This window comes from Pistacia vera, unplaced genomic scaffold, assembly GCF_008641045.1.
Source record: "Pistacia vera cultivar Batoury unplaced genomic scaffold, PisVer_v2 Contig71, whole genome shotgun sequence".
In the NCBI taxonomy this organism is placed as follows: domain Eukaryota; kingdom Viridiplantae; phylum Streptophyta; class Magnoliopsida; order Sapindales; family Anacardiaceae; genus Pistacia; species Pistacia vera.
The window spans coordinates 802,666-826,525 of record NW_022196568.1 but is presented as its reverse complement, the minus strand read 5'-3'; the positions used below and the strand labels follow the sequence as shown (position 1 = coordinate 826,525).

Sequence of the window (23,860 nt, the reverse complement as noted above, 5' to 3'; positions counted from 1 at the left end):
CAGCTTCTTAATCTAGAATCATGTCATCAAATGTGAAAATCTGAGCAGGATACAGTTTGAATCTAGCTAAGTGGTAAACACAAAAATTGTAGCCCTTTGAGTTAGCTTTCCGACGGTCTAAGAATCATCCAAATATGAAGTCTACAGCTAAAGTTATCATCAAAATACTGAAGCCTATTCCAAATCAAAGTTCTCAAATCGTACGGCCAGATCGCTCAGATTGCGCACTTAGATTACTCTGATATTCAGCTTCAGATCATGTGGCTAGATCACTCAAATCGCGTGCTCAAATCTCTCATATTAGAAAAAGCTCTCTAGCTCTTAAGCTCTCCAAGCTTTCTGATCGAGCAATGCTTTCAGATCAAGCTCTCTATGCTTTCTAATCGAACAATGCTCTCAGATTTTGCTCCCCATGCTTTTTGATCGAGCAATGCTCTCAGATCAAGCTCTCCATACTTTCTGATCGAGCAATGCTCTCAGATCAAGCTCTCCATACTTTCTGATCTAGCAATGCTCTCAGATCAAGCTCTCCATGCTTTCTGATCGAGCAATGCTCTCAGATCAAGTTCTCTATGCTTTCTGAACAAGCAATACCCTCGGATCAAGCTCTCCTTGCTTTCTGACTGTGCAATGCTCTCAGATCAAGCTCTCAATGCTTTCTGATCGTGCCATGCTCTCAAATCATGCTCTCTGTGCTTTCTGATCAAGCTCTCAATGCTTTCTGATCGAGCCATGCTCTCAGATCAAGTTCTTGATACTTTCTGATAGAGCAATGCTCTCAGATCAAGCTCTCTATGCTTTCTGATCGAGTCATACTCTTAGATCAAGCTATCCATGCTTTCTGATTGAGCTATGCTCTCAGATCAAGCCCTTCATGTTTTCTGATCAAGTAATGCTCTCATATCAAATGCTTTATGCTTTCTGATCGAGCTATACTCTTAGATCAAGTTCTCCATGCTTTCAGATAGAGTTATACTCTTAGATCAAGCTCTTCATGCTTTCCAATCGAGCTATGCTCTCAGATTAAGCTTTTCGCGCTTTCTAATCGAACTTCTCGCATTCTCAGATCGAGCTCATTATGCTCTTTGATTGAGCTCCCTATGCTCTCAGATCAAACTCTTTATGCTCTTTGATTAATCTCATAAGATTGCTCATTTGCTTGAGATCACATGTTCAAGATCTCTCAGATCGCAGCAAGCATAATTAAAATTCTTCATTTCGAGACTGCAGCTTATAATGCGATAACCATCCAGATTAAAGACATGAGTTTTTGAAGCGCGATTACACACTCCAAAAACTAGGGGGCTATTGTTGTGCGGTCAATCCGGAAAGGATAATTCCCTATTAGGAGAGAAGATATTTAGATTAACTCAATTTGGAAGGAAGACATTCAGATTGACTTAGATTCCAACTAAGGTAGCCGAAGATCATGCAACTTTCTAATCCTATGTATTTGAATCTTATCTCAACTCTATCATGTAAATGGGTGCTATATAAACCCATCATAACTTGTTTTCAAGGGGCTGGACAATTGTTCTAAGCAAGTTTTCCTAGGAATTATACTGTTCTTTGTAAACTCCAAAAAACAATAAGATAACAGTGGACGTAGACTCAAGTTCTAACTTGTCGATCCACTTTAAAAATCTCTCTGTCATTTACTTTATTGCATTTATTATTCATCCATTACTGGCTATCTGTAATCACGCGCACATCCATTCTGGTTCCGACAGGGTCAATCGAAATTCTCTGGTTGGTGCAAATTTCTGTATCAACAAAAAATAAGAACAAAAAGATTATGTATGATCTGGTAATCTCTTGTAATCCCTCTTATGTCAACCTTGAACGATGAATATCACTTTAATTAAAAAAAATTCAAAATTATTTTTATTAATTGGTCTTTGAGAAATTTTTTGTTTAAGTTATATGTAATGATATGGATACATAATAAAGAAACGGCCGGACCAAGTCAGAAAATTAAATAAAATTTCCCAAAATTCCGTAAGTTATATAGATAGGAATATATAATAACACATTTTGAATGTCACGGTTGTTTAATTATAGTTTTTTTTATTTTTAATTTGACGAATCAAATCCTTGATGAAACACGAGGGAATTATATACTTGAACTTTACTTATAAAACATTGGATGATCGCCCACCAAATGACTAATTAGATAAGCAAAAAACTATTAATCGACTTTGTAGAGTGATCAACGGTGATTAATTAATTATAAGAACACACCTGTGTTTCAATGGTCAAACAATTAAATATTATTTTGATCAAATCAAGTAGCCTTTTTGTATTGCGAAAATTTCAGCCTAATTATCTCGCACGCGTTTTAATGTCAAAGTCGTCTACTTGCCTTTCGTTTCTTCTTTTTCCTCTTTCAAAGTCCAAACTTCATTCATAAAAACCCATAAGCAAATTAAGCTTTGTATATATTCCCTCATTTGTACAACTTTTGATATCATAAATATTATTATTCTCTGCCTCTCTGCGTTTGGAGCTTCAACAACTCAGATAAATACACATATACTGTGATTACCGAACTTAATTTGCTGGTTTTTTTTCAAAACGAGAAAGTTTAAACCATGGCAGGAGAAAGTGGAGGAAGATCTTTAGAGCAAACACCGACTTGGGCGGTGGCTGTGGTTTGTTTTTTTTTGGTTGTGATATCAATTTTTATTGAATACATAATCCACCTGATTGGAAAGGTAAGTATCAGCTAGCTATTTCAATAGCAAAAATTATATAAGATCTATAGTGATTTTACACTCAAATATTGAAGTTCTTGATCCGATATATATTTGTGTATATATCCAGTGGTTGAGAAAGAAACACAAGAGAGCTCTTTATGAATCACTCGAAAAGATCAAATCAGGTGCACCATTTTTTTTTTTTTTTTTTTCAGTACCATGCCTATCACTCTGTATATATATATTAATCCCATAACCTAATTTTGCCATTTTCTTTTTTGCTGGTGTAGAACTTATGTTGTTGGGGTTCATATCGTTGCTGCTAACAGTAGGGCAAGGTCTAATATCGAATATATGCGTATCGGAGAGTATCGCGAGTACATGGCATCCATGTGATAAGGAGCAAGAAGAGGAAATAACCGGGCAGACGGAAAAAACAACAGAAAATACAGATGATGAAAACCGCCGGAAACTTCTCGCGATTATGGTCTCTGGTGGAACCTTTCGACGATCTTTGGCCACCGCAGCATCAACTGATAAATGTGCAGAACAGGTATATTTTTTATATATATATATATATATAAGTCTTGTTCTAGGCTTCTATCTAGATCGTCAACTTTTAGGTTCCCGAATAAATTTATTAGTAAAAAGCACGGATTAACGTCAATCCACGTGGTTTTTCATGCAAATAAATAAATTACTATGCATTAAAAGTGGGAACAGAATACAAAAAGGTCAATATGTGGAATAATGAATTAATAATCACTGTGTCACCAATAACATAGCCGCCCACAATCGTGTATGAATATCGAATAGGTGCAAATTTAGTTATTATCCTTTCATATGCTTTTATGGGAAGCATTTTACTTCACAAAATATATGTATTGTTTCATTTAATTCAAAGAAAATAAGTTACCAAATTCGAATAAAAAATTGTCTCGTCATGCAAACATTACCTCATCATACTTTGAATAGCTTTTAGGTCAATAATTTAGTTGTTCACTTCAAGACTCCAGATGATTAGTTAAGGTGTATACAAATTAGTTCGGACATAATTTAATTTATTTTTTCATTGGAGTTATATGTTGAATCAAGTGCACTTAAATTTATAATATTTGCAGGGCAAAGTTTCATTTGTATCGTCAGAAGGTATTCATCAACTCCACATTTTCATCTTCGTGTTAGCCGTTTTCCACATCCTTTACTGTATTCTAACCATGGCTTTGGGGAGAGCCAAGGTAAATAAAATCCTTTATTTACATTGTTACATTACATACATATTTAAATTTAACCTTTACCTACCTCTCCTTTCCTCTCTTTCATTATCTGAGCGGGTTTTGCCATTTGTTGTCTCCAGATGAGAAAATGGAAGCATTGGGAGAAAGAAACAAGAACAGCAGAGTATCAGTTCTCACACGGTAATTAGTCCTCCAAATACTATTATATATACACGTAAAGTTTATGTAATATTCCTTGTCCAATCAAGACGTAAAGTTTATCGTAATATTGCTTGAAATTTCTTCAATTTATCAAATTTAGAAGACCACAAGATAATGTATTAGAACTTGAAGAAAATTCTACGATACTAGAATAATGTTATTTGTATTGACATGGATGCTTAACAAAACTTGGATGAAGTTGACAACTCTTGGATAACGATAAGGTAATCCTAGCCTAATCTTCATAATTAACCAGTATAAATACATAACTGGCATGATACAATAACTCAAATTGACTCAAGCTTTTGAAAATATAGGGTCTTTTATAAAGATAAATATAGCTATTTCCTGTGGCGGCTCGTCTATTTTAGTATGAGTCATTTCAGAAGAAATCTTCCAATCAATATATGACGAAGATCCGTTCAGATATTTACTTACATCCGTATAAAATTTTAGGAACATGTGTAGCTTGCACATTTAGATTTCTATGGCGATGATATGACAATTACTGTATTTGATGCTGTGACAGATCCTGAGAGGTTCAGGTTTGCAAGAGAGACATCGTTTGGCAGAAGGCATTTGAACTTCTGGACCAAGACACCTGGCCTCATTTGGATAGTAAGTTATCTTCTTTCCTTTTCTAATTATATATTTTTTTTTTGTTTCAAAAAAAAAAATTAAAAAAAAAATTATATAGAATAGTCTCATCGTCTACTTACTTTATTAAGATGAGGAAACCGTCTAATTTCAATAAAGTAAAGCGATGATAAGATGAATCTATGTAAAATTTTCTTTTTGCAAGGATTAAACTCTCCTTTCCTCTATTTATTATTAGAAAGAAATGGATTAAGAACTAGTTAATACTAGACCAACATTCAACAAAGTTTGGAAGAACAGAAAGCTACAGTTTTCTTGCATGGCAGCCGATAATATTGATATATTGATAGAGTTAGCTATATATACTATGCACATCATATGGACCAGTTGATATATATATATATATAAAAAAAAACTTTATTTAAAGGATTTAATTATGTTTTAGTTGAAAATATTATTTACCATGAATGCCAGTAACATACTAACATGTAAGAAATTAAATAATATAAGACAATGAATATATACAAATTTATATGATGAAAATTAGAAAGTCGTGATGTATGATTGTAGATCTAGGACCAGGTAAGGTAATATCAACCTTAAATTAATGTTGTAATATCTTAGGTAACGGTCCTTATGTGCATGAATGAATATTGATGAAGTAGGTAACGGTCTTCAAAATATATATACACACTATTCAGAGAACAACCACAGCCGTCCAATTTTCCGCCAAATATAATTTCCCATTTGTATGATTTTGACTTTTCCCATTGTAAAACTTTTCTATTCAAATCCTTATCCTTATTCAGATATCGAATAGATTTATGTTACGTGTGCAAGTGAATTAGGGCCAGGGGTAAATTCTTGTTCAAATTTTTAATAATTTTCACATTTTGTGACTTGTTTTTGCAGGTTTGTTTCTTCAGGCAATTTGTTCGCTCAGTTCCCAAAGTCGATTATTTAACTTTACGCCATGGATTTATCATGGTAATTTATTATAAAAATATAATTACTAACGTTTTTGCCAGTTTGTTTGGCCAAGTCTAGGTACTAAGCCAATTTTGTTTTTGTCTTCGAATCAATCTATTTTGTCAATTTTAACACGATCTATTTTTCCCTTGATTTTCAGGCACATTTGGCCCCCCAAAGCCACACCAGATTTGACTTCCAAAAATACATCAATAGATCACTGGAAGAAGAGTTCAAGGTGGTTGTGGGAATCAGGTTAGTATAGTACATTTCAAACCTTGTTAATTATATTATATTATATTTAACATAAATTAATGTAAACTATTAATTAATTCTTTTTCAGTCCACCAATCTGGTTCTTCGCTGTGATTTTCCTGCTCTTCAACACTCATGGTGAGTAAATGGCGTTTGTAATGAACAACTTTCGATCCTGCATGATGGGATTATTCTAATTAAACTTGTGTCATTCTGTGTGTACAGGCACGTATTCTTATCTATGGCTGCCGTTTATCCCATTAATTGTAAGCTTCCTTAGCTACTTCATTTGGTATTTTTATATATTGATTTAGTGGCTCCAGCTGTAATTAACATCCATCAAATCCTGCAGGTAATTCTGCTAGTGGGAACGAAGCTGCAGGTGATTATAAGCAAAATGGGACTGAGAATCGTGGAGAGAGGGGAAGTTGTAAAGGGTGTACCAGTGGTTGAGCCCGGTGATGACCTCTTTTGGTTCAACCGCCCTCACCTCATTCTTTATCTCATCAATTTTGTTCTCTTTCAGGTATACTTTCATTATTTAATTATTCAATTAATCACCAATCAACATAAATAACGTAAATTTTACTCATCTTCTACTTTTACCATTGCAGAATGCCTTTCAGCTTGCTTTCTTAGCATGGAGTTGGGTAAGCTCCTTATCAACACAAATTTACTTCTAATTATTTAAAATCATTGTAAATGGGGTAAACTTGATGAAACTTGAATATTATTTCACTTTCAGTATGAATTCGGATTGAAATCGTGTTTCCATGAGAACACTGAGGATATAGTCATCAGAGTCATAATGGGGTACTTAATTATAAACCCTTCTTTTGCTTTTGCTTTTGAATTCATGAATCACAGATCCTCTTATCAGATTAATCTTGTTAATCAATTTTCACTAAAACAATACAACTTCTGGTGATTTTTGCAGGGTCGTCATTCAGTTTCTTTGCAGCTACGTTACTCTCCCTCTCTATGCCCTTGTAACACAGGTACTAAACTGATTTAATTAATTTTTGCTAATCACTCTAAAACCAGTTCAAATATTTTACTTATCTTGTTACTTATATGATTAACAGATGGGATCAAACATGAAACCAACCATATTTAACGAAAAAGTGGCAGCAGCACTGAGGAATTGGCATCACTCCGCTAAGAAACACATTAAACAAAACAAGGGCTCCGTCTCTGTCACCCCTTTCTCCAGCAGACCAACCACCCCATCCCACCACGCATCTCCGGTGCACCTCCTCCGCCATTACAGGAGCGAAGTGGACAGCGTCCACACCTCACCCAGAAGATCCAATTTCGATATCGAGCTATCCGAAACCGACTCTCCATCTCCTTCATATCACTGCCGGGGTGATGGTTCATCATCATCTAATTACCATCACAATAACAATAATACTGATCAACCAAATTACTATATAGAGTATGATCCGGAAGTCAATGAGCCGGATCAACAACCACCACCTTCTGCTCCCCACCAACACAAGATTGACGTCGCCAAAGATTTTTCATTCGATAAAAGGACAAGTATATAAGCATTAGTTAGGCTTTAATTTCATGATTAAAGACGCGATACTACATATATATATGTATCTATTTACTACAATTACAAGGATGATGGCATGAGCATGATACAGGCCATTAGGTTTACTAAGGCCTTTGATTTTGCATCACCTTGTACAGTAGGGTTCTTTTGTTCTTTGCACCATAGGGCATGAATATTATATCAATAATGTTACGGACATCGAAAAATCTGCACCGAAATTGTGTATCGGCCTACATGTAACACACTTCTAATTTTTTTAACAATTGTTTTCTAGTGAATGGTCGTCCATCAAATTTGGACATCTATTCACTTACNTCTATTTACTACAATTACAAGGATGATGGCATGAGCATGATATAGGCCATTAGGTTTACTAAGGCCTTTGATTTTGCATCACCTTGTACAGTAGGGTTCTTTTGTTCTTTGCACCATAGGGCATGAATATTATATCAATAATGTTACGGACATCGAAAAATCTGCACCGAAATTGTGTATCGGCCTACATGTAACACACTTCTAATTTTTTTAACAATTGTTTTCTAGTGAATGGTCGTCCATCAAATTTGGACATCTATTCACTTACATGGACGGCCGTCCATATTATATGGACGGGGGTCCATATACCAAGGACGGGCGTCCCCAATTAAAGGACGCCCGTCCATAAATAAAATGGAATAAATTTTTTTTTATAAAAATTAGGAATGGTCGTTCATCCGTTATGGACGGCCGTCCCTTCATTTTGGACAGGCATCCGTAAATAAGGGACGCCCGTCCTTAACCAAAATATGAAAATAAAAAAAGAAAAAAATTTGGGGACGACCGTCCATAAATTTTGGACGGCCGTCCCTTAAATTTGGACGGGCGTCCATTAGGAATGGACGGCCGTCCCTTAAGTTTGGACGAGCGTAATGGACGCCTGTCCATACTTTAAAAAAAAAAAAAAACATTCTAAATACCTTTCTTTTTCGCTCTTCTTCTTCTTCGTTTTCATTCACCGTGTTTTTTTCATATTTATCGCACCTTCTTCACTTGCCTCCATGGAAACTTTATTGCATCCTTCTGAAGTTTCGGACACTTTGTGCTAGTGGCTATTGTGCACTGGACTGCCATGGGAGTTGCACGCACAACAAGCAGATTGGCCGTACTGTGCATGGGAATTTTTCGAACTTACCATGTAATTGTGTTTCCTGAAAGAAATTAACTCTTCTGTGCTTTCCACCAAGTATGCCTTTTATCTCTAGTTCTTTTGCTTACAGTACAACATGTTTTTCTGCTCATCTTTCAACAGCATATGTATTGCCCAGTCGTGAAGCCCTGTGTTTAGGAGATAGGGTCATAATGTATCTTCCACGTTGTGCAGACACTAATTCTGAAGTTAGAAAACTTTATGCTCAGGTATGAATTTTATAGGCAGTTGGTAGTTTCTCCTATGGTTGAATACTTGCAAGTCTTTTACATAAAGTTTAGTAGCTCTCCAAATATTTTACTCAGAAATTTATTGTCCCTCAATTTTTATTTTGTTAGATTCTTGATCAACTCTTTAGCATCTCTCTTTCACTTCCAAGGCCTGTTGGTTCAAGAGTTTTGCACCGAAAATTTTCAGGTAGTTTTAAACACAGTGAATGAAGATGAATACATTATTCGTCTTCATTCACTGTGTTTTTTTAGGGGAGGCAAGAGTTTAAGATTTTCGGGGAAGTCAGTAGCAATGAAGAGAATAAGGATAAGCTACAGAACTTCAACCAGGATGCAAACGTAATATACTGGCTGAAGGACGTCAAAAAGTTGGCTGGACGGGCGTCCATTTCTTACGGATGCCCATCCCATCTAAAGTTTTTCTTTAATTTGTAGAAACCAAAATAATGGATGGGTTTGTCCAAACGTAAGGGACGGCCGTCCATAATTTATGGATTGCTGTCCCCAAAGTTTTTTTTTTCTATTTTTATAATTTATTTATGGACGGACGTCCTTTAAATGGGAACGTCTGTCCCTTGTATATGAACGTCCGTCCATATAATATGGACGAACGTCCATGTGAGTAAATGATCGTCCAAATTTGATGGACAACTATTCACTAGAAAAAAATTATAAAAAAATTAGAGATATGTTACACGTAGGTCGATATACAATTTCGGTATAACTTTTTCGGTGTCCGTCACTTTGTTGATATTATATATATACAGATTGAAGACAATTGTACACTGTTTCATTGTTTTTTTGTTTAAATTAATTATCAGTAATTTTTTATTTCTAGTGTGTAAAGTGTAGCTGATAAAAACATGTTAAGAAATCCGGGGCTTCGGTGGTATTCACAAATGGCAAGCGCCATAGATCCAAGTGTTATTGCATGCAACGGACAAACTGCTTTGCTGTCAAGTTAAGTCTGCTGGTAATGATTTCAAGAAAGAATTATCAGTTTCCGCTTTATTTCTGCAACAAAACGACAAGCCCTGCTGCCTTAACAATCCCCCACTTTTGCAAACTTTTTACTTCCTCTCCACCATCTCCCTGCCCCCTGTTTCATTTCCCCTTTTTTAAACCCAAAACCATTTGCTACCATTCTTCTTTATATATCCATACAAAAATTACGCACCCTTTATCTTCCTAATCTGATAGATATCCAGAGATAATTAGAGATGGAGACACAGCAGGGATTGTTATGGAAACTGGGTCGACAGTGTTATGCGGTGGTGTGCTTGTGTGTGATTCTTGTATCTGTAACAATAGCTCACTATGTTTATGATGTGGAAGCTAACGATCCTCCAGGACGCGCCAAAACTAGTCGTCGTCTTCGGGCTCTGCATGGTCCTCCTCTTCATTCTGCTGCCAAAATCTACTGATCGATCATCAAACTGCATGCATGTCTCAGTTAATTAACTAATTGCTAGTTGCTTCATTGCGAGGTTGAAGATCGAACATCATATTTCTGTAAATCTTCGCTTAATCTAGTTTAACCAAAAACATGGCTTCCATCGCTTCTCTCTTTTACTCTCCTGTTTATATTATGCTTAATTTCCCCAAGTCTAATAAAATTCGCTTTTCTTTGAGGCAAATAAATTATAGGTATTGGAATATTATTTTATTTCGTAATTAAGGTTTAGTTTAGTTTGGGAATGCTATGGTTTCTTTTATATCATTTATGAGTCTCCTTTTCAAATAATCAACTTTTAAAATAAGGTATTTGTTTTTCTTAATTTTAAAAGAGTAAATGACATGTTACCACCCGAGCTTTAGGGAAACCCTAAAGTGATATCACTAGTTATATTTATTCCGTATTAACACCCTTAAATCAAGGGTTAACAATTTTTAGGATGCAGAGTCCTATTATCTGACAAATAAATTGATAAATTTTTTTTAACCCTCCACTTAGTAAAATTAGAAATAACCATTTTAAGTTCAAAATTATCATAATCCCAACCTCTTCTTCAACCTCAGCGCCTGATTCCAGCGTCGTTGGAACACCCCAACACCACCAAACACATCCCCTAACCTCCCTCATCAAAACCCCTATCATCTCTACCCCTCTACACCGCCAAATCGCTGGCGTCGCTCGCTATGGAATCGCGTGCTTCTTGCCGCTCGCTGTGGAATCGCGTGCTTCTTAAATAAAGAAGTTTGAAATTTAAAAAAATTGAAACTGGCCCGCAGTGGTTGGTTGTCGCAACCGACAAAACTTCCGGCGACGAGTGAGTGCACACTGCGAACACCATTGACATTGACATCTTCAATCTACACAATGGTGTTAGTGATTTGTTGAAATATGACACTTTTAAATAGTAGAAAACTGGAAAAGTTTGGCCAAAACTTTATTGGACTACTCTGACTTAACATCGTCATATTTCCAACAAACCTTAGACATTATTGCGTAGATCATCGGCCAGTAATCCCAATGGTGTCGGCGATGTAAACTCACTTGCCAAGAAGCTGGCCGACGACTCCACCAATTAGTTTATGTATTTATGTATTTATGTGTTTTTAATATTTTTTTATTAATTTATTAATCTAATTTAAAATTTTATTTATACAAAGTTATAATTTTTATTTAGTAAAATTAGAATTTATATTTAATCTTACGGTATTTTGGTAATCACCTTTTTAAAAGATGTTAGATTCCAAAAGCTAGAAATACCTACTTTGAAATCATTCTATAAAATAAAGTATAAAAAAAAAGTAAATTGTTCTAAAATCACTTTTGAAATGTGTTTACCAGCTACATTTTGGATCATTGTTTAAAAAATAAGTGATTATGATTTATGTGAGAAATTACAATAATCCTAAACTAAGTCTAATTGTGTCATTTATTTATTAATGATGAATCAAATTTAATAATATTGTTATTTTCAAATGAATTAATTATTAAATTCAGTTGTATTTCACTCAATAAACACCCTTTACTCAAGTAAATGATATAATCCATATTTTATTTAGAGTAAACGACATGTTCCCATCCAAGGTTTGACGAAATCCTAAGTTGGTACTCCAAGTTTCATTTATTCTAGATTCTCACCCTTGAGGTAATGAAAAATGGTTAGATATAACAACTCAGGGGTAAATTGGTTATTTCGCAGAGGAGACGCACATTAACAGATCGCCGCCCCTAACAAAGCTCCGACGCACGTTAGCCAACATCACCGTCGATATTTTTTGCTTTTTTTTGACGATTCTTCTACCCAAAATCACCTTTTCACTACCATTCAAACCCTCATCTTCCTCTCTACAAAACCTTACCCTTCACAACCCTTCATCACTCGCCGATCGCCAACCACGACAGCCACCACATGTGACTAGTTTTCGTCGGTCTCCACTAGCGAATGACTACTAAACGGTTGCTAGGGACATAGGGGTTTTGTAGATTTGAAGACACTAGTTGCAGTGGTGATGTCCAATTGGATTTTCGTCGCTGGAATCCAACGAAGAATGACGAAAACCTAAGCTTAACGGCGCCGGCAATTGGAGGGCCCAATGAGTTGGGAACCAGAGGGGTTTTGGACGACAGACGATGGGGAAGGTGATGGAGGTGACTGGGGGGTTCGCCGCCATCGAAAACAACCCAGATTTAGTAAAAACCGAGACGGTGCACAGTCATTAAAGGTGTAATTAAAGTAATTTCAACATAAGATGGTTAATTATAATTTTAATAATTTAGAGATTAGAACATAATTTATTAATTTAGGGTTAAGGGCATTATAGTAATTGCACCCTCACTATCCAAAAAATTGTTAACTATGTTATTTTAAGGGTGGAAATCTGGAATAAATAGAACTTGGGATACCAAGTTGGGATTACGTCAAACCTTGGGTGGGAATAGGTCGTTTACTCTTATTTACTTTGAAGCTTCTAGCTTCATTTGATTTGCCTCCTCAACAGTTCTAGACTTTATAATTAATTTTTTTATTTCATTTAATTAAAATACCCAAATCCATAGTAATTACGCAATTGCCCAACCCCCAGTAAATATGCACTCCGTAACCACCCTTATTTTTGCCCCCCCATAATTGCCCCTATAGCTTCCCTTTATTTACGCTTCTACCCTCAACCTTCATTTCTCTAAGTCTCTTTGAGTCTGTCCCTTTGATCCCTTCTTCACTAACGCAAACAACAAAAAAACACTTTCTCCACTTCAATTTCATCACTATCAACTACAACGATTAGAATCCATGGCTCGAGGCTCCTCTCAGTCGCAGGCAAGCGCATCCTCCTCTGCCTCCCGACCAGGTGTCATGGCTCCGCGCGGCTCGGCAGCTGCCACCGCCGGGATGCGTCGCCGTCGCGTTACCAGTTCCTCTGGAGGCGGATCCGGCTCGGTAGGAGGCGCAGGAACGAGCTCTAACATGCTCCGTTTCTACACCGATGATGCGCCAGGACTCAAGATCTCGCCGACCGTCGTCCTCGTCATGAGCCTCTGCTTCATCGGCTTCGTCACCGCTCTCCACGTGGTCGGAAAGCTTTACCGCTCCAAAACTGCAGCCTGAGGGTTGTGTATTTTTCGGTTATGATCTCGTGGTCGGAAAGCTTTACCGCTCCAAAACTGCAGCCTGAGGGTTGTGTATTTTTCGTTTACGATCTCGGTAACGCAATGCTACCTAACGTCTCCTGTTTGGTGTCTGCTTGTAAATGATCGCAGGGTTGTAGTTTTTGATTCAGATAAATGTGGATTCTGCTTGGATAATTTTACTTTAAAGAAAAGAATGGGTTTTGCTGCATCAATTGCATTATTCATTTATTTTTGTATTAATTTCTAGCTATTTTTAGAATTGTTTGGTCAATTAGGTAATCTGATATAGCAAACAGTTTCTATGCAATTGCCTGGTGGAGTTTTATGTCAGTAATAAATGGTTTTAGAATACTCACTGAGTGAATGAAATTTCAGTTACCAGAAGCTGGAACCTGGAAGTTACAACTCCAGAATTACAAAATAAAGGGCTCAATAAGGATAGGTGATTAGATAAAAAGAGTTTAGCTTAAGCAGCTGCCTTGGCCTGTTTACTGCTATATTTTGGAGGACAAAGGTGTCAGTTAGAGAGTTCATCACGTTAAGATCATCAGTATTGGTTGGTTAGTAAGAACGTAATTAGACGCTAACATCTCCTTTCTTTCTTTTCTTTTCTCTTAAAAGAAAATTTTCACTCAGCAGATACTGGTTTAAACGTAGTCATAAACCTCTTTCAAATTCTTCCTCGCTTGACTTGTCATTAGAGTTTCCATAAACCTACCTTTCCATTTGTTTTTCTGTTTGAATTAAAATTTTCCCTTACAAAAACTGAAGCAACTTGAGTGTTAGAACTTCCAGCTATGGGTAAGTAGAAATAATGAGTAAAGGTTGTATTTTCTTGGTTAGATATAAATCCTATTCTTCCTGAATTCTGATTTTTACTTGTGGGAAAAATCTTCCTAATCTGTTTGTTGGTTTTTCTAATATCATCTATGATTTCTAGATGACAACATCAGTTTCTTGTTTGGGAATTTTTTTTTGTACTGATTTTTTTCTTGGAATGTTTTACAATAGAAATAATTTTTTTTTTTTTGAATCATTGACTATGTTAATTCATCTTTTGGTGTTCAATATTCAAGGTTGGTTTTGATCACTTTTATCAGCACTTATATGTTCTTTCAGCCAGAATCAATCATGTTGTCCTAGCAACAAAGCTATGAGTGAAACTAGCTACTTATCTTTTCAAGTTGCAGAAGCTAGAGTAAACTATTGAAAAGCAATTGTAGTTTATGTTTCTCTAAATCTTTTAAAAACTTGTTTGGTTTTAGACCCTCTTCCCATGAATGCTGCTATCAGTGACATCCTGTGTAGGGCTCTTGACATAAGGTGGTTGCATTAGAATCCAATAAATTTTCTGTCATCTCACTAGATAACTTATGAATGAGTGAGAAATCTGAAATTTTGGTCAATGTGGACAGGGGAGACAAACCTATTCACTAGCTGACATGGTAGGAGGAGCAATTTTGATACGAATGGTTCACGCAGGAATTATACAAAATAGGACTTTTGATACCAGGAATGTGCATCTATTTGGCATGGAGCTTAGATGTTGTTTTGGACCTTCGGCCTTAAACAATTGGGTTTGTTCTGTTAAACATTTTATCTTATGAGAGTTTTTGTACTCTGTTTCGTGCTCTTGCTCCTATAAAATGGAATTATGAAATTCCAATTAAGAAATACACTGAAATCTAGGTGCCATTTAAGTAAACTACATAATCTAGTTTGATATATGGTAGTCAATCATTTAGCATGGTGGTTAATCTTATTATGACATATTGATCAATTTCTTTGGCCATATCCAATGGCTTATACTTGGTAACCCTACTGGGCTAGTAAGGTGGCTGAACTCAACTTATTCTTCTCATTAGGAGACATGCTTGAAAGACGTTCCACAAGCATATTGCATACAATCGGTTTTTTTTTTTTTTTTTTTAATAACCGGAGTGTCTGAATTAGTTTGCGCATAACTTAACTAATTTTCGAGACCTATTAAATACTTTACAAACCCAATATTCCAGACAACTTATAGGTGTTTCTAAAATAGTTTGAACCCCGAAAATCAATGAAAAGAGAAATTTTCTTAATTCCCAAGTCAATCTTTTAGAGTTATATATAAACGAAAATATCTATGGTCTTATTTTAAATAATGTATAATAATACATACATATATCTTGAGAAATCAGGTTAATTATATCTTGTTAGTTTAGATGTACATCTCTTTTTATTATTAATAATAATTTATAAAATTCTATATTAAATAACTGCTTTATTAATAAAAAATACGGCCCACTGTTATGATACATAAAGAACTTGTCGGGTCGGGTGATGCTCGAAGAAATATGAACGGCTCAATCTCATGCCATGCGTTATTGGTTAATGGGTAGTGAGGATTGTCATACGGTGGTGTAAAAATATAAACGCCTTGTCGTTCTCTAAAATACGTGGATGAGAAAAATACGACCGTTCTGTACATTTTGAACCCGGCGAAAGGAAAAAGGACCGTTAAAAGAGTCGATGCTGTCATCTCCTTCCTCTTCGCTCAACGGCTTGGTTTTTTCTCCCAAAATAGAAAAGAGCACAACAATGATAAGAAATCAGAGACAGAAAATAATCCATTTCTCTTCTGCACCAGAGAAATCAAGGGAAAGAGAGAAGAAGAATGAGCGTGATCGACATCCTCTTCAGAGTCGACGACATTTGCAAGAAGTACGAAAAGTATGATCTCGACAAACAGCGCGATCCGAATTCCCAAGCCGATGATGCCTTCGCTCGCCTTTATACTGCTATTGAAACCGAAGTCGAGAAAGCTCTTCATGTTTGAATTTCTCCTCTTTTTTTTTTTTTTTTTTTGCCTTCTTTAATTTAATTGTGTTTGGTTGCTGATAAAATTTGTTAAAAATGGAAGTAAAATCAGATTAATATATGTTTTGTTAATTCAAATACGTTTAATAAAAAATTACAAGAGATGCACTTTGAAAAGCATTTTAACATGAAAATTTTCAGTTGTTTTTTTTTTTCTTTTCCAATTCTGAGTTGGATTAAATTCATTTGCTAGAGAGTTGTTAAATTGTGCAGAAAGTAGAAGCGGCTTCGAGGGATACAAATAGGGCGGCTGCTGTTGCAATGAATGCGGAGGTTCGTCGGACCAAGGCTCGATTAAAGGAGGAATATCCTAAGCTGCAGAAATTTGCTCGCAAGAAGGTAATTATTATTATTATTAAGTAATTAATGCTCTGAATTATACTTGCTAAATAAGAGGCTTAGGAGCATTTCAGGATTTGGGATAAAGGTGCATATGAATTATTAATGAAAATGTAGGTTTTGTTTGTGGACGGGAGTTAGTTGGTAAGATCTTTGTTAGGCCAAGGTCTGGATTCTTGGAATGGTGGTAAAATCTAAATTTTGATTTTTTTTTCTTCTTCTTTTTAATAAAGAAATTGTTTGTTTGCTTTACTCTTTCTTGTAATTTATGATGTCGTGATATTCTGATAATGAAAGCACAAGTGATTGGAAATTGTTTCAAGTAGTTTAGCTTGGTACAGGAGTTAAATGAATTGGTAATTGCTCCTGGAAGATGTCGAGTTTAGAAATTATTTCAACTGTTTGTTTGTTTTTCTTTCTTGTAATGTATATGATGTTATGTTATTCTGATAATGACAGCACAAGTGATTCGAAATTGTATCACATAGTATAGCTTTGTTAAATGTATTGGTAATTGCTCCTGGAAGATGTCGAATTTAGATGCTTATCCATTATCCTAATGAGTGAGATAGGAGTGTGGGACAAATAACCAGGACTGAGAAAACATAGTAATATTTAATGATCTTCGAATTAAATTAGACTTGAAACTAAAAGTCTCACCAAGGTTAGATGTAAAAGACAAAAAAAGGCACTCTGAAGTAAGGAACCTGGAGGTGTCGACAAAAAGCGACCTCGATTCACTACTTGCTTTTGTCGAATATCTTTACTGTAGTTCATACATCTTATTAAGAAGAAAAAAATAACAAAAAGACAATGAAAAAAGATATTAGTGTTTTAATTCATTGACTTTTTCCTTGGAGTTAATTACTAGAAAATAGATCAACCTTCGAGGGCAAGCTGTTTATAGAGAGACAAAGAGAAAAAAAAAAAAACTAAAAAATCAAATTGAAAAGCACTTTTAATTTTAGAATGTAGTACAGAGTTTATAATGGAGAATTTTTGGCATTATGCTTAGCAACACCAATGAATGTGGATGTGTTAATTTCTGTGGCTTGGCTTGTATGGTCTTTCTCTCTGTCTTCTTTTACCAGTATTGCATCGTTGTAGTCAAAAGGGCTCTGTGAATAGACCTTCATTGTGCTGCCTCATCCTCGGGTCCATGAATTGTAGTGTTTTCTTCTTGTTTCTTGTATAACATATGCACAAAAGGATCATTTTTTAACACATCTAGATTGTAAAATAGTATTATTTGTTACAGCTGACATATCTGCAGTGACAATGACCTATCTCTAATTCTAGCTAAGTAATAATCTCTTGTTTATGATGGTCATAATCTTGCCACCTTAATCTTAGAGGGCTGAAGAGTAAAAATAAATGTTAACACCTAATGGTGGTTGCACCAATGTGTCTATTTCCTTCTTTATAGGGTATTGTTCCTTTTGTGACAGATCAAGAGTCCTATCACTGAATCGCAACATCAACCAGAACTTTAGTCTTAGAGAATTTTCTAGAAGATATCAGCTTCTGCAGCATCAGATGCTAACCTTGATGTGTTGATACTCCATAGACAAGATTATAGGTGTGAAGAATACCCCTAGTAGTACTCTTGTTAAGCTTAAGGTGAAGCTTTATAAAATATATCTAAATAAGTTTTTCACAAATATATATATGATAACAAAATGGAACATTGCGTTGAATATTCTTCCCAGAGATATGCATGGCAGTCATGGGCATGATATACCGTCTCAAAAATTAGCTCAAATTAATCTTTAATTGTGTTTCGAATACTCTTTAAAGGTTTATTTGTCTTCATTTTAATGTGGATGTTGTTTAAATTTAACTTCTTCTGATCAATTATGCAGACATGACTTTAGGGAAGTTCATAGAACTTTAATCTTAATATTTTTTGTATACTTACAGGTCAAAGGGCTTTCAAAAGAAGAACAAGAAACTCGTAATGATCTGGTCCTTGCACTTTCAGATAGGATTGATGCAATTCCAGATGTGACCACAACTGCATCTAATGCAACTGGGGGATGGGAAACTTCATCATCTAATAAAAATATAGTGTTTGACTCATCAGGTGTTTACTATTGTTGTGCTCTTCCTTTGATTATGATTCTTTTGAGTTTTAGCTTTTCAATTAAATGCTAATGTTTAAAATATGCATAATTTGATTGCTGGGAACAAATCATCAGATGGGAACTTTAGCAGTGATTTCTTCCAACAAACCAAAGAATCAAATCAATTTAGGCAAGAATATGAAATGCGGAAAATGAAACAGGCATGTAAGATTCCTAATCATTTCAGAAAATTTACATACGTGCATGTAGATACACATAAATTTGTGTCTATCATGTAAATCTAAAGGAACAAGGTAAATCTTATTTGTTTTAATGCCATCGATACAGGATCAAGGTCTTGATATTATTTCAGAGGGTTTGGATACTTTGAAAAACTTGGCGGATGATATGAATGAGGTATGCCACTTTGCATGTAGTAAATTTGTGATACTATCAGAAGAAAGTACATACCAATAATTTAATCTGACATTTTCAGGAGTTGGATAGGCAAGTTCCATTAATTGATGAAATTGATACAAAGGTGAGAAGTTATTCACTCCAGTCATTATATTTCTTTATTAGATCATGTATTATATCACTCCAGACAAACAAGGTTAAAAAATTATAAATGCAATGCATAGTTCTGATTTGGTGCTTTTACAGGTGGACAAGACAACAGCTGACCTGAAAAATACTAATGTGAGGCTCAAGAAAACTCTTCATCAGGTAACTGATCTAAATGGTTGTTTTAAATATGAATTTCCTTCCACACACTTCACCAGGATTCATTCCAGTATCTGGAGACATCTCAGTTCCAATATAAATCTCTTTTGCTTTTATTCCAGGTGAGGTCAAGTCGGAACATCTGCATCGACATCATTTTGCTGTGCGTATTACTAGGGATCGTCAGCTATATATACAAGTAAGCTCCATAATCTTCTCCTTTCATCCTTTTGAGATTAAAATAGTGTTTTAAGATTTATATCCCATTCAATTATGGTGTCTTTTCCTGTGTCCTGCACAAATGTTATTTAATTTTTATTTCCTGATTGAACATGATTTAGTTGATCTTATTTCATAGATATAATTGAGCTAAGAGTGTGCTGGCCAAGAGAAATAGGCTGTGGTATGCCAGTTGCCTCACTCAAGTTTTGGCATCAACAACCTGAAACATTGTTTTCTTAAGTGAGTCAAGTATGATAAAACTGATTGAGTTGCAATATAGAAATATTGCTAGACTCTGGACGACTGAATATGAAGTTTTTAACTTTTTATTCAATTTTTTTTCTCAAACTTTTACATGAATCTCTCTCTCTTTCTAGTGCAAAAGCTGTGTTTATTGGTTTTCCCACTCCTTTTGTGGGCTTCTTGTTAGGGGAGCTCTTTTTCTTTTACTTCTTCCTTTGGGTTTTTCCCAAGTCAAAATTTACTCTGCATGTGTTGATCCGTTTCTATCATTCTGGTGGCCAGATCTGCCTTCGTTTTCGACTTTCGTTGTATTTGCAAAGTCTTCTCTTAATATAAGATCTTTTTTAAATTCACTGCTATAAGCAACTATATACTTAAAAACTAACTCATAGTTTAGCCTCTAGTAATCATAGATTTTCATGTTGTCTTAGTCAAGGCTTCTCCTAGCATCAGTTGCTTAAATGTCTGATAAATTTGGTAAATTCTGCTCTTTTGTTGGGGGATAAATGCCCTGAACCTGAATCATCTAAACTATGCAATAATAAGTAGTTGATGCCCCTATAAATTAATTAAATTAATGATAGAACAATCAAGAGGACAACTTATTGGAAAAGGGATAGTTTCTTCCTGCTGTAGGAAAAGAATATATATATATATATTCAAACTTATTGGAAGATATATATGTCCTGAAAATATTTGATTTATTGCTCTGATCAGAGAGAGCCTGCACAGAACGGCTTGCGGCAGTTGCTGAATCTGGATTTCTGAACTGACTTTTCTCTATGAATCTTATGTATCGACATTTTGCATTGTTGTTGCAGTGTACTGAACAATTGATTTGAAAGTCTTCATCGACAGCCATTTTGATCAAAATGATTGACTGGAATATATTCTTTAATTGTTTGAGGGTTTTCCATATCACTTTCAACATCTTCAGTTCATCTCTATTGGCTTGGTATAGTTTTTCTACTGGGATTAAGTATTCAAGGAGCAGTTCTTATTAGTTCACTGTTACTCTCACTGCAGTCACCAAATTCTTAAGCAAATTGATAAAAGATCAAGATGTAAATGGTACTATAATTATATAATTACAACACTTTCATCTTCCAATATTGCTTTTCAAATTCTATTTATCCTTAAGCAGAAAATTAAGATGCTTTTTAGTTATTTAATTTCAGTCTTGAACTTATTGATAGCCATAATACTGTTCATATTACAACTGTTGTAAGTTAGGAAGCTCTGAATATATGAAAACATAACAGTGACTACACTCACACCTATACAATAAACTACAAATTATGCATACAGACTGCTGATTTGGTTGCAGTTATCTCCCAATACCTGAAGTCTTAGGTTACTCAGTGTCCTCATTTATATTTTATGCTGTAAAGTCATACTATTGGCTCCAAGCCGGGCCACCTTATTGAGGAACTCCATGCAGCCTTTGTCTAGGAATTTATTACTGTAAATATTTACCTGTGAAAGCAAATTCATTAAGCTCCTCGAAATCAGTGATTGGATCGGACATATTTGGGTAGATGCCTTCATGACATTGGGTATAATAGTTTAGGTTATCGTTAGGGAGTGTCTTGTTTAGTGGAAGATCTTCATTCATGTTGTCATCGCTGGGCTTCCGGTTGGATAGGAGAATGTTTTCATATCTGTTTTCCTGAACACTAGGTTTCCTCTTCAGTGGGTTGAAATAAGTGTCCAAAGAAGAAACAGTTAACGGGGATTTTCCAATATTATCAGAATGGCCGCCACCCTCGTAGACTGATGTAAAACTATTGCCATTGTTGCTACTGGAAATAGTTTGAATGGGAGGTAGAGGTTGATTAGCAAGTATCAAAGCCAGTAGTCCACAGTCTTTATATAGACAATCAGTGATCATGTCAGTGTTGCGGTCTGTGTATGTAGGGCGTGCCTCGTCGATCTTCGGCGAGTATCTCACTGTTAATTCTGCCTTCTGACGGTCATGAACCTCGCTTGTACTCTTTGGCATGTTGCTTTTTAGTCTAACCCGGCATAGAACCCAGTCATCCAACTGTGTGAGATCAAGCAACAATTCCCTTTTCATGTGCTCAATAATTTATGATAAAACCAAAGTTGGTACGAATATTAATCTAAAGATCCCGATAAACTTTACACAAAGTTAAATAAATGCATACTTACTCTCATGGATCCTTTTAACCTGGAAGGTTTAATCATGGTGTCAAGCAGTCTATACTCGTTCATCATCCAGTCAGTCTTGATTCCTTTGGGGGGACGACCAGTGTAAAAGACGAGAGCTTTCTTGACTCCAAGGTTCTTTGATCCATAAGAACTGAAAATAGGTTTGTCAGTACCAGTAGCCTTCCAATAACCTGAACCTGCAGCCCTGTTCGGCCTTGCTCCATTGGGGTATTTCCTATCTCTTGGACTGAAGAAAAACCATTCATCTTCTCCAAACAAAGCCTTCTCTGCACAAATAAACCAAATAAAATACGATCAATATATAAACATATTATCGAAATTCAATTCATTAAATAAAAATAGAATAATATAAGTGAAATGGGGTTGATGAGGAACAACTGACTTGGTAGCTCCCATGGATTATACTTATACAAATCTATTTCAGCAATTATCGATGCTGGAAGTGGACGTGAAGTCACTTTGTTTTGTAAGTAATAAACAATGAGTTCTTCATCAGAAGGATGGAACCTGAAACCAGGAGGAAATTGGAAACCTGGTGAACTGAGTTGCCCCTCCTCCATGGGTGAGAAAAGAATGATGGAATCAAAGAGTAGCGATGATAACAATAAAGTGAATTGTAAATATGCAAGAACTGTGACGAGGGATTATATATATTGTCCAACTCCATGCAGATAAAGACACTATTTAAGATAAAAAACAGCAAACAACCAATTAATCATACGTAGTACAACTTCATACCTTCGAATTTAGAACTGAAGAAAGCAACCGCATTCGGCTTTTACTTGTTGAAAATTAACATTCCATTCGTCTACAACCCAGTTGAAAGTAGGACTTGTTCATATATTTTAGTATTATTAAGTCCCTTTTAACCATACTAACTTTGTAATTATTGTTACTATAGTACAGAACCTTTGTTTTCGCCATAATATAAGCATTTATTAATACAAATGTTAGCTTATAACATAAGATTTTTGAGCCAATTATTGGTTTAAATTGAACATATTTCTATGACTTTTTGTATCTATGCAAAACCGTTTATATATATAATTAATGTGACATAAATTAAATGTAAAATGAAGATAAATGATACGACTAAAAAAATTAATTAATATTTATGTCACTTCGTATAGAAAAAATAATACTAATCTGATAAACATTGCACAAATAGATTACCTTGATAAAGTTTTCATGAAACATTATAGCTTGGGATTCAAAATGGTTTGACTTTTAAGTAAATATGAAACCTTATTAAAACTAGGAAGACTATGGTCCCAGAAAATGGCTGTATTCTGTGCGGACTTTGAAGTCAATTACCGACTGACCAGGTAACCAAATTGTATTAGAATAACTGGCTCTGAGTTTGAATGAACCCATGCATCAAATACGACATTAATTTAGCAGAAAATATTAACCATGTTATCTGGTAATATTAATTAATGAAGAGATGAGGAGAAGATTCGACGTAAAGAGCATGCAAATATGCTGTTTTTGGCTCTATTAATCTCCAAATACATAGTGTTCTCAGAGCCCACTCTTTGGAGAAGAGAAAGACATAGTAATGCCAACGTATGACAACCGGGATTTCACTACCTCTAAACATTTCCTTATTTGGACTCTTCATATTGCTTTCGTCTTTTTCCATAAAGTTTCATATTCAAATACCTTTCCTGCACATGGATCTCAATTCAAATCTTTTCTACATGGAG

The 23,860-nt window shown here is 35.2% G+C and overlaps 4 protein-coding genes across 4 annotated transcripts; 3 read left to right on the top strand and 1 right to left on the bottom strand.

Moving 5' to 3' along the window:
• The first annotated feature begins 2,391 nt into the window (after positions 1-2,391).
• Positions 2,392-7,715, top strand: LOC116114383 (MLO-like protein 6). Its single transcript, XM_031400518.1, has 15 exons — positions 2,392-2,714; positions 2,824-2,881; positions 2,987-3,249; positions 3,818-3,934; positions 4,054-4,114; positions 4,665-4,753; positions 5,645-5,719; positions 5,862-5,956; positions 6,045-6,094; positions 6,182-6,222; positions 6,309-6,482; positions 6,571-6,606; positions 6,702-6,769; positions 6,894-6,954; positions 7,042-7,715. Exons 1-15 carry the CDS (start codon positions 2,592-2,594, stop codon positions 7,504-7,506), a joined length of 1,776 nt encoding a protein of 591 aa, XP_031256378.1. The 5' UTR covers positions 2,392-2,591; the 3' UTR covers positions 7,507-7,715.
• A 5,335-nt stretch (positions 7,716-13,050) lies between these two features.
• On the top strand, positions 13,051-15,237 carry LOC116114410 (protein transport protein Sec61 subunit beta). Its single transcript, XM_031400551.1, has 2 exons — positions 13,051-13,518; positions 14,928-15,237. The coding sequence occupies exon 1, from the start codon at positions 13,175-13,177 to the stop codon at positions 13,487-13,489; it is 315 nt and encodes a 104-aa protein (XP_031256411.1). The 5' UTR covers positions 13,051-13,174; the 3' UTR covers positions 13,490-13,518; positions 14,928-15,237.
• A 422-nt stretch (positions 15,238-15,659) lies between these two features.
• On the top strand, positions 15,660-19,699 carry LOC116114411 (syntaxin-71-like). The gene is made up of 8 exons (XM_031400552.1): positions 15,660-16,324; positions 16,585-16,710; positions 18,631-18,793; positions 18,909-18,994; positions 19,122-19,190; positions 19,270-19,314; positions 19,437-19,499; positions 19,619-19,699. The coding sequence occupies exons 1-8, from the start codon at positions 16,169-16,171 to the stop codon at positions 19,697-19,699; spliced, it is 789 nt and encodes a 262-aa protein (XP_031256412.1). The 5' UTR covers positions 15,660-16,168.
• Positions 19,700-21,204: 1,505 nt separating this feature from the next.
• LOC116114436 (NAC transcription factor 29-like) lies at positions 21,205-22,723 on the bottom strand. Its single transcript, XM_031400584.1, has 3 exons — positions 22,537-22,723; positions 22,134-22,420; positions 21,205-22,005 (listed from the first exon to the last, which is right to left on the bottom strand). The coding sequence occupies exons 1-3, from the start codon at positions 22,712-22,714 to the stop codon at positions 21,421-21,423; spliced, it is 1,050 nt and encodes a 349-aa protein (XP_031256444.1). The 5' UTR covers positions 22,715-22,723; the 3' UTR covers positions 21,205-21,420.
• Between the last annotated feature and the right edge of the window lie 1,137 nt (positions 22,724-23,860).

Bases quoted from the DNA above. Each gene is read 5' to 3' on its own strand.
- LOC116114383 (XM_031400518.1), top strand. From the start codon at position 2,592: ATGGCAGGAGAAAGTGGAGGAAGATCTTTAGAGCAAACACCGACTTGG. The intron at 5,957-6,044 runs GTTAGTATAGTA...ATTCTTTTTCAG, and splicing joins AAGGTGGTTGTGGGAATCAG to TCCACCAATCTGGTTCTTCG. The intron at 6,607-6,701 runs GTAAGCTCCTTA...TTTCACTTTCAG, and splicing joins CTTTCTTAGCATGGAGTTGG to TATGAATTCGGATTGAAATC.
- LOC116114410 (XM_031400551.1), top strand. From the start codon at position 13,175: ATGGCTCGAGGCTCCTCTCAGTCGCAGGCAAGCGCATCCTCCTCTGCC.
- LOC116114411 (XM_031400552.1), top strand. From the start codon at position 16,169: ATGAGCGTGATCGACATCCTCTTCAGAGTCGACGACATTTGCAAGAAG. The intron at 16,325-16,584 runs GTTTGAATTTCT...TAAATTGTGCAG, and splicing joins AAGTCGAGAAAGCTCTTCAT to AAAGTAGAAGCGGCTTCGAG. The intron at 19,500-19,618 runs GTAACTGATCTA...CTTTTATTCCAG, and splicing joins TCAAGAAAACTCTTCATCAG to GTGAGGTCAAGTCGGAACAT.
- LOC116114436 (XM_031400584.1), bottom strand. From the start codon at position 22,714: ATGGAGGAGGGGCAACTCAGTTCACCAGGTTTCCAATTTCCTCCTGGT. The intron at 22,421-22,536 runs GTCAGTTGTTCC...TTATTTGTGCAG, and splicing joins TAATCCATGGGAGCTACCAA to AGAAGGCTTTGTTTGGAGAA. The intron at 22,006-22,133 runs GTAAGTATGCAT...GATCTCACACAG, and splicing joins GGTTAAAAGGATCCATGAGA to TTGGATGACTGGGTTCTATG.